Source organism: Panthera uncia, chromosome A2 (assembly GCF_023721935.1).
Source record: "Panthera uncia isolate 11264 chromosome A2, Puncia_PCG_1.0, whole genome shotgun sequence".
Lineage (NCBI taxonomy): Eukaryota > Metazoa > Chordata > Mammalia > Carnivora > Felidae > Panthera > Panthera uncia.
In genome coordinates, this window is record NC_064816.1 from 16,446,278 (window position 1) to 16,456,302 (window position 10,025).

A 10,025-nucleotide genomic window follows, 5' to 3' on the forward strand; every position below is an offset into this window, starting at 1 on the left:
GAGGAAGAGAAAATTGGCTGAGTAGATGTTGCTGAAGTTGTTGTAAATGGGCAGAAAAGGGGTTATTCATGTTTGGAGTTCTCCGTGATTAAAAAAAGCAATAGTAGAAATCATATACACCTACATGACAAGTAAATCAAATCCCAATTATAAGAATGGACACTTGGGATAAACTTTTTCATACCTAAACTAGAAAGTTACTGTCCTCACAAATAATTTGGTTAAGATGTGTTTAAGGAAAACTAGTATATGGTCCAGAAACAAATGTTAAAGAGTTTAAATTATTCTGAAAAATTGAGAAAAAGCAGCATATCCAAATTAACATTTTATATGGGCATTTAATTTTTTGAGGGGGGGGGGCAGGAGAATATCTTTGCACAGAGCCCATGGACTCAATCCCACGACCTCAAGATTACAACCTGAGCAGTTTCAAGAGTTGAATACTTAACAGACTGAGCCACCCAGGCACCCTTATATGTGCTTTAATTTTTAAGTTTATTATTTTTTTAAACTAATCTCTACACCCAACATGTGGCTCACACTCGTGACCTTGAGATCAAGTCATGTGGTCTGTTGGAGCCAGCCAGGCACCCCTTCCATGTGCTTTTAAATATGTACAGATAATACTCATTACAAGTAGTGATCAGCTATTTCCACTGAAAACCTAAAGTTTACATAGTCTAATTAATCAAAACTTTTGTATCTTCTCACTAGGAATATGGACTGTTGTCTTTGGGAAGGGACTGTAATATGGGATACATTAGACTATAGCCATCCCTTTTTTTTTTTAAGTTTACTTATTTTGAGAGAGAATGTGAGAGACAGCGTGGGGGAGGGGCAGAGAGAGGAGAAAACAATCCTAAACACACTGCACTGTCAGCCAGGGGCCAGATTTGGGGCTCAATCTCATGAACCATGAGATCATGACCTGAGCCAAAACAGAGTTGGATGCTTAACCTACTGAGCCACCCAGGCGTCCCATTTTATTTTCAAATAATTTCTACACCCAAGCTGGGGCTTGAATTTTTAACCTCGAGAATTAAGAGTTGCAATCTTAATCTGGAGCAAGATTAAGAGCGCTCCAAGGGCGCTTGGGTGGCTGTCAGTTGGGCGTCTGACTTTGGCTTAAGCCATGAAACTCACAACTCATGAGTTTGAGTCCTGCTTCGGGCTCTTTGCTGATAGCTCAGAGCCTGGATCCCGCGTCTCCATCTCTTTCTGCTTCTCTCCTACTTGTGCTCTGTCTCTCTCAAAAATAAACATGGGGGGGGGGGGCAGGGAAGAGTTGCATGCTCCACTGAGCCAGCCAGGCGCCACTCTCGTCTGACATAAATAGGCTAATACTGGAGATCAGGATTATAGGAGACTTCCTTTCTTCGTGCATGGTCTTACAATTCTAAAAAATGTCTGGAATAATGTCTATTATAGATGCAAAAGAAGGGATTCAAGGTCTAAATGAAGCTTAACTTGGAGGTGGGACCAAGGGTAAATCTTTTAGGTTTTAGCATTTACCACATGTTTAGGGAAGATCTGAAGTATACATAAAAGGAACAGAAGTTATTTTCCATGCAGAGTGTACTCTGCTTTATTAATAGACTTTTGCTCCTGCTGTCATCCATTCTGGCCAGTAGCCCCCAGCATCAATCACACCTCCAAGTCTCTCTGGTGGTTGTGTGGGCCCATGACTTGCCCTTCTGCAGTATCCTCTCCTTCAGAGCACAACTGAAACTCCTGTCTTTAGCATCCTTCCTTTGCACTGTTGCTTCATCCGTTTGAGTTCACAGATCTTGGAAAGAAAGGTTAGTGGTTCAGGCAGGCTTTGTATGTGCTGTGCCTTTCATCTTGCAAATCAATCTGAATGACAAGTTTTTGGAGTCAGGGTAGCAACTAGAGATCATTCTGGCCATCTCTGAAATCATGGCACATGGGAGTCCTTTGGCCTCTTGAGGAAATATGGCTGCTCCCCCCCACCCCCCCGCCCCCACTGGTTTTAGTCAAGTATGGTCCCAGAACCTTGAAGGGAATCGCAATTCTCTTTAAATTCATCAAGAACTACGTAGAGAGCATGGGTTCAGGATTGTTTTTATTTTCAGAGCCTGCAAGAGTTGGTCAGCAATGCTAGCTAAGCTGGTACAATCTGAAGGCCATCCCACCTCCTTTTCTAGGCATTCAACCAACAGAATCCCTATAAACAAGATTAGAGACCAACTGAGATGTGTCTCAATGTGTGGTGAGAGGGGGAAGAGGCCTTCCTCTCTCCCCCGTTCCCCTCCTCCCCACTTACTTTTTCTAACAAGATTGTTTTATAGCCAAATACAACTCAAACCCAGAAGAGCAACCAGCCGTCTCCATTACGACTGCTTCCCTCCCCACTTCCAGAGCAGGAAGTGAAGAGGGGAGACCGGCACTTGTGTGTAAGAAAAACCTGGCTATGCCCCAACAGAGCAGAGATGGTGAGGAGGCTGGTGCCTGTGGGTGGGCATACGCAGGAACCAAATAGGCGTGTCCAGCATCAACCAACTCAGCTCCAGCTCCTTGGATAGGAGGTGTTCCTTTGAGACCCCCATTTCCATGGGGTTAGATGAGGGGGCAACGAGTGATGAGCCATCACTCCCTGCACCTCAAATTCAAACATGATAAACTCAAAGTTTTACCTTCAAAATCCACCACGCTGCCTCCTGAGAGACACATTCTATACGGTCATCTGCATGCCAGCACCCACATCCCTCTCCTAATGCCCAGGGCTTCCAGCCCATCTCTTCATCCTTGGGTGGCCCAGCCAACACTGATTTGATACTCCTTGACTCATAAAATGACTATTTTTAGAAAATTAAAAGCTATTCAAGAGTATCAGTAATAGAAGACACTCGATGTACGCTCCCGTCCCCCATCCCAGAGCCCCCCCACCCTGCCGCCCCTAGTCTAGGACACCTACACTACCACGTTCCAACACTGACCTGGGGGTGGCCCCATGGAAGCTGCCTGAAGTGCTTTCCTGTGACTCCTATACCAGCCAATGTCACAGGGAACTGGGGTGAGGAAGAACACGGTGCCCCCCCCCCGCCCCCACCCATAGATCTCAGTGGCCTTCGAGGTAGGTCTGGGAGGTTTAGCTTATGTCCTATGGCCAAGTCCGAGTCCAGTGCCTGCTCCCACCAGCGCCTCAGTCCTTGGCTTTAAATAGCAGCAGCCCCAGTTCCACAGTGCCTCCTGGGGTGACAGAGCTCCTACTTCTGTCCCTCAACACAAGTTTGCCTCTTCTCCCCCATCTTTTTTTTTTTTTTTTAAAGCAGAGGTAGTCCCTGGGATGATAAAACCCTACCTAGAATGGCAGTATTGTGACTTAAAGAAGTAGTTAAATAAAAGTCTCCAGGAGTTTAAAAAAAAAAAAAAATTAAAGTGATTGACGAAGTTGAATAAATTAAAGATACGGGTTATCCCACAGAGACCATCCCCCTTCCCAGGCTGTCTTTGGTATTTGGCCAGCAGCATTTCCACTCACGTTCCTTCTCCTTCTCCTACCCCTCCTCTCACGAGACAGGACAGTGCCCAGTAAGGCCCCAGGTCGTTTGTCCAACGGTGGGGGGGGAGGAGTCAGAACTTCTTGGCTTGGTGCTTGGAACTGTGCTGTATGGCGAGTGACAGCCTTGGCAAACAGTCCTGAGGCAGTGAACGTCTTACGGGGACAGAAGAGGCGCCGCCAGCAGGAACCCTGGGAGCGCGGGACCAGGTGAGGCGTGCAAGCCCCAGGCCCTTTCTCCACACTTGTTGGCCCCTTTGCTCAAGTTTCTCTGCAGCAAAGAGGGAAGAGGTGGCATGGAGGGGAGGCTCTGGCTGCCGCGGTCTGGGCCCGCCACCCTCACAGCTTCTTCAGACGGCTGTACATCTCCCGTTTGCTCTTTTCCCCCGCCCAGGTCCGGCTCTTGGTGCGGAACTTCTTCAGGTCTTCTTTGAAGTCCTCATGGTGCATGGGCCGGTAGCTGGGGGGCTCACAGTGAGACTGCAGACAAGAGAGGATGATCAGGGGGTGCCTGTCTCATGCTGTTAAGCCAGCTCCCCGCATCTGTGCAGCAGCTTCTAGGGCCCGTGTCATCGTGCGCAGCAAATCCCCAGATCCCGGACGAGAAACAGCCATGACGACCAGACAGACCCAGCTGTCCAACCTGGGTAAGGGGTGGACCGTGCTCTCCAGGGACCTCAGCTTACCTGGCATTTCAGGAAGAACTCCTTGTACCCGCCCTTCAGGACATACAGCTCAGGGTAGTGGAGTTTGGGGTACTCGTTACCAAGCCGATCTCTCTCCCTCACGTACCGGCACCTATCGAGAAGGAAGGCCACGGCAGGGTTAGCTCTTCTGATACAGAGACAACAGACGTGAGACAACAGCACAGTGACAGCAGTGGTGCGGTAGGACTCCTTACACACGTCTTCCCAACTTCACGTTCATTCTTGGGAACAATCAGTGTTGAGCTGTGAGCTACTGGCCACGTGTGATCGTTAAGAGTTCACGGGTGGTGGAAGGTAGACGGTCTCTCCCCAACTGCCCTTTCTCCAAGTGAAACAGACCTACTGCCCGGCCCCCATTCCAGTGTCCTCCCCGCCACCACCTGCACTTCCTGTGCAGTGACAGCACCTGAGCCAGCTTCCCACTGCATTCTCCACTCTTGCCACACCCCCAGACAACTTGCCCAGGGTCCCTTCCTCAACTCCCATCTCAGCTGGCGGCTTTTTTCCTATAGCTTTTAAATAGGCTGCGCTTGCTCTGTCTCAGGACACCTGCTTGCACCCTATACTCTTCCCCAATACCCTCACATGGCCAGTGGCTCCTTCCCACCCACCCCTTGGTACCCCGTCCCTGCTGCTTTCCCCTCTCTCCACTCCACCTGCTTACTTTGGCCCCCCGGCTGTTCCTCCAACCTGCCCTGGAGCGCCCACTTCTCGTCATGTCTCTGAAGTACCTCTAACACATGGAGTAGCTGACAGACATATTTGCCTCCCGCTCCCTCTGAAATGCGAGCTCCCTGAAGGCAGGGTTTTTTGTTCTCCTACGTTTTGCTATTCTCCCCAGTAACCAGAACACTAACCAGCACATGAGAGGCAATAGTAAGTATCTGTAGAGTGAATAATCCCACTTGTGAAGGAACATCAGTCCTCACTCAAATCCCACTTCTTGTGACCACGGTTTTGTGCTAAACGCAGGGCAAGTCCTTGTCCTTAGGAGGTAGATGGGGAGATGGTCATGTAAGCCAAGTTCCTGGTGTAGTTGTTTATGTGTGGTTGTATGTGTACTAATGTGGCACAACATTAGCCACTGGGAAAATCAGGTGAAGCAAGTGCAGGAAAATGGCCTGACTTTTGAACCAGTTCAAAATAAAAAGACTGCACAAGAACCCGGGCCTGTGGGCTGGCAAGAAGTCTACCTTGGCCCATCCTAGTCAAGGCTGCAGTCGCCCTGCCCCAGCCCCCACCCGCTCTCTGGCTGTCCCTGCCTGTCCTTCCAGTAGGACCACGCTAGCCTCAGAGACAAGGTTGGGCCGAATAAGGCCAAAAGCCCTTGGCAACTGCCAGGTCAAGCCTACAAAGCCACACTCAAGAAAGCTGTTCATCAAATCAACAAACTGCCCAATAGGTAAGAATGTGGGAAAACATTTGCTACACATGAATTTGAACTTTTAAAAAACTGAACATTTACGCATCATGTGTGTAGGCTGAGGCATGGAAATGACTTGGGACGTGCGAGAGGGCCCTTGGTGTGAAGGCCGCCAGTGTGAGCCATCCACTGCCTCATCCCACAAAAGCACTGTGGGCACGTGCCCCAGAGCCCAGTTCCACGCAGCACTCACATGCGAGGGCCTCGCTCGGAAGAGAACTCGCAGTGGAACACGACAATGACACGCTTGCCGTCAGTAGGAACGATGGGCTTCTTGAGCAAGAAGTCTTCTACCTCCTCCTCCATGTGCAAGTTTACCGCACCCTGTGAAGAAGGCATAGAGACTCTTGGCACCTGCGTGTATCATACTTGCCGGATTGATTCTGTGACAGTCATCTGTAATCGGGACCCTAGAATTCTGTTATGACTATGGTGGGCTTGAGAAAGATTTATGAATTTGGGACTTTCAAAAGCCATTAAGACAGTGACAAACACTACTGTTGTATTTAATGTACCCCATTACTAGATTTCAACACTAGTTTATTGGTTAAAAGATTAAATTGGCATAACCAGTTAACTTCCTCCCTGGAAAGTGTCCCAACACCCGCCCTCCACCAGGCAGCTTAATTCAACTACAAACTGAGAGGCATCGCTAAGCCCGGCATAGACTGGGACATGTCACCAGAGGGTGGCTTCTGGTCAAAAGCCCTTTGGTGCTTAGGCCTGACTTAGAAATCAGTGATACCACCTACAAATGCCTGTGATGGTGAAGGTGTAAGACACAGGACGGTGAAGGTGTAAGACACAGGACAGAGAGCATTTACTGTACAAGGTAGTGGAGAGTAGTCCAGGCCAGGGAATATTCTCCAGTGCACCAGGAGTCAAGGCTGCTTGAAAACGTCCTCAGAACCAGCACATTAGCCAGTAAGCTTCCAGGTGTCATGTCACCACCCCACTTTTAAAATCACAGATCCTGTCAGGGCTCCTTCTACGCCTCCCATGATAGCAGGGCTCACCAGTAAGCCTCAGGAACTCATACCTTGATGTGGCCTCCCTCATATTCATACGGATACCGGCAGTCAATGATAACAAATTCTTTAATGAGGTTGGCAAACTTGCCATTCAAAACAGATGCCATCTGTGGGGAGAAAGCCCAGGAGAATCAACTTTGGCTGCCAGGAACAGCTAGATTCAAATACTTCATGGGTGACAGGATCCAAAAAGGGGACTTACAATTTCTGGAGAGATGTATTTTAAATCCTGATGCTTCCCAGCAACCGTATGAAAGAGATAACCCTTTAAAAGAGAGAGAGAGAGAAAGAGAGAGAGAGAGAGAGAGAGAGAGAGAGAGAGAGAGAGAGATACTTAGCAAATCTGAAAGCCTATAAATGCAACATTTATATTGCTTGCCTGCCTAATAAGAGGCAGCTTTATAAACAAACCTTAATCTAATAGTATAGGCAAGTTACTCATCGAGGCACTTCATTAACATCCTGACATTTCATTTTCAAACACACCTACAAGGTGTATTATCCTCATTGTCAAATGTAAAGCCGAGCCAATATGTAAAGCTGGCCTTACTACTAGCTAGTAAGCCAAACGTAAATACAGAAATTTCAGGTAATTTCCTTCCTCCCTGCTTTGGTCAGGAACCTTCATCTCCATAGCCAACTGTGAGGAACATGGTGTTGGGCACTGGAAATGGGAAAAATAGGAGACCTTGCCTGGCCTTGAGGGGAAAGATGGGCACATCAGCAATTACTCACTAGGGCAAGTGGCTGAACCAAGAGCTCACCCATCCCCACGGCCATATGCAAGGTCATTATGACAAACATAACCAACAGCTTCAATTCAAGTGGAAGGTTCCACCAATGAGGACACACCCAGTCTTTGCTTACTCTTCCTTTCAGATTAGAACTATCTCCTATTTTTGACCCCCTATGTGTCCCTATTCCTTCAACACTCACCTGGCTGAAATATGAAATATGGCCCAGACTCATACCTTCCTAGTCTTCTAGACGAGACAACCTCCCTTTATTTCTCCAAGGCTGCTTGCATTGCATGGACGTGCACTTCAATTTCCCGTGTCGTATGTGGCACAGCAGGTCTTACTGACCACATGGGAAGTTGTGTGAGGGAAGGAACTGGGTCTCATTTTGGAATCTTTACCTAACACATAACATTAAGTGCTTCAACAAATGTTAGCTAAACTAATGAGTAAGAAATTGATCGGGTAGCCTTTACATCTTCTGTGGCTTAGCAAGCTGCTGACATGTTCTCTGTTCCACCCTCATGTTTCACCACAGCTCAAAGGCAGCCAACTCATTTACACAGCAAATTCATACATATCAGGCCATCAGCAGATCTTCCTCCCTACTTCCCCGGGGGCCTTCTCCCTCAAAGGCTGTGCTTCTTTGGACAATGGAGAAATTCAGTCTCAACCTTGGACCTTTTAAGACAACCTTTTGATATACAGATGTGTAGTGTGGCTATAGGTTTATTCCTGCTTCTTTGTACTTTGCTGCACTACTATTTTTATAATCAGAAACACAGTTCCCAAAGAGCCTGGCCTTTGGGTTGGAGTCCAGGTGGCTGGTAGGTGGCTTCCTACTTCCTCTGATCAGTACCAGTAAGGTCTATAGTCCCACAGAGACCAAGATACATCTGATCATGTGTTTGTTTCTTTATCTTTAAAAATTTCAAACTGTATCTCCTGGGGGACACTGTAAGAGCCACCCAAGAGAGGAGAAAGACTGAGGGGGTGGGGGGGAATTCTAGGAAATAACCCAAAGCCTAAATCACATAACCAGAGCAGCTCTCCTTGCATCTGCCTAGAATTACCTTGGAGAAGTCTCCTATAAGGTCCCTTGGGTCATTATCCAAAATGTTCTCAATGGTCCCTTTTGGGGAAGATGCCAGGGATAAAGACTGATGTAGAATCTGTAACAAATCAAAGGTGGAAAATGAGGCCAGGGTTCTGAATAGGACTTCTGAAAACATTCACCTAGAACATGTCACTGGGAGGAGGGTGACATGTACATGTCTATATTTAGCAAATAAAATATTTTTCTTATTTGATTGAATCTGGACTAAAAAAAGGGAGCATGGGTCACTGACTTAGGTCTCCTATTATTTCAGTGTCTAACTGAAGTACTCTGAAATTAAGTTTTTCTTCTTCCCCACCTTTTTAAAAAGGGGAATTAAAATTAAGGCTAAATCTAAAATAAATTTCTTAGCTCTATCCACTGAGAAGCTCTAGACGTGCAATGAACATTCCTACAGGACACTATGGTCTCCAAATACTATTTTCCACTAAAAGAAACCAGGGTTTGGGGGTGCCTGGATGTCTCAGTTGGTAGAGTGTGCCACTCTTAAAAAAATTTTTTTTCTTTAACATTTATTTTTGAGAGACAGAGAGACAAAGCACAAGCAGGTAAGGGGCAGAGAGAAAGGGAGACATAGAATCTGAAGCAGGCTCCAGGCTATGAGCTGTCAGCACAGAGCCCGATGTGGGGCTCAAACCCATGAATCACGAGATCAAAGTCAGACGTTTAACCGACTGAGCCACCCAGGCGCCCTTAGAGTATGCCACTCTTGATCTTGGGGTTGTAAGTTAAAGCCCCATGTTGGGTGTAGATATTACTTAAAAAAGGTGAGGGGGAGAGGGAAAAAAGAGGCACCAAACATAAATAAAAAAGACTGATTAATTGAAATACATTTAAAAATCAAGAAATTCTTTTCATCAAAAGAACAGTATTAAGAGAAAAGGCAGGTGGGCACTGGAGTGGCTCAGTTGGTTAAGCTATGGACTTCGGCTCAGGTCATGATTTCACGGTTTGGGAATTCAAGCCCTACATTGGGCTCCATGCTGACAGCATGAAGCTTATTTGGGATTCTCTCTCTCCCTCTCCCCTGCTCCTGCTTGCTCACTCTCTCTAAATATACAAATAAATACATTCTTTTTATTCCTGAATATTGACAGATATATAAACCAGAAGCTTTCTGGAAGGCAATTTGCTAGCATGTATAAAATGCAAAGTTCCATAAATGTTCCTGTGCTTTAACCTAGAATTCTACTTTAAAAAAAAAAAAAAAAGAGTTTATTTTTATTTAAAAAAAAAAAAATTTTTTTTTAACGTTTATTTATTTTTGAGACAGAGAGAGACACAGCATGAACGGGGGAGGGGCAGAGAGAGAGGGAAACACAGAATCGGAAGCAGGCTCCAGGCTCTGAGCCGTCAGCCCAGAGCCCGACGCGGGGCTCGAACTCACAGACCGCGAGATCGTGACCTGAGCTGAAGTTGGACGCTTAACCGACTGAGCCACCCAGGTGCCCCCCCAAAAAAAGAGTTTATTTTTAAAGAGACAGAGTACA

General features: G+C 46.8%; 1 protein-coding gene across 5 annotated transcripts in view; it reads right to left on the reverse strand.

Annotated features, from left to right (window-relative positions):
• Positions 1-1,557: 1,557 nt before the first annotated feature.
• Positions 1,558-10,025, reverse strand: part of CDC25A (cell division cycle 25A) — a 26,258-nt gene continuing 17,790 nt past the window's right edge. For 4 of the 5 annotated variants that reach the window (XM_049642621.1, XM_049642618.1, XM_049642620.1 and 1 more), the window contains 6 exons: positions 8,492-8,590; positions 6,884-6,946; positions 6,690-6,788; positions 5,844-5,974; positions 4,207-4,318; positions 1,558-4,000 (listed from right to left, as the gene is read on the reverse strand). In XM_049642621.1, coding sequence (XP_049498578.1) covers positions 3,860-4,000; positions 4,207-4,318; positions 5,844-5,974; positions 6,690-6,788; positions 6,884-6,946; positions 8,492-8,590 — 645 coding nt within the window. In that variant the 3' untranslated portion in view covers positions 1,558-3,859. The remainder of the gene's footprint in view (positions 4,001-4,206; positions 4,319-5,843; positions 5,975-6,689; positions 6,789-6,883; positions 6,947-8,491; positions 8,591-10,025) is intronic. The other variant, XM_049642619.1, reaches the window with a different exon arrangement.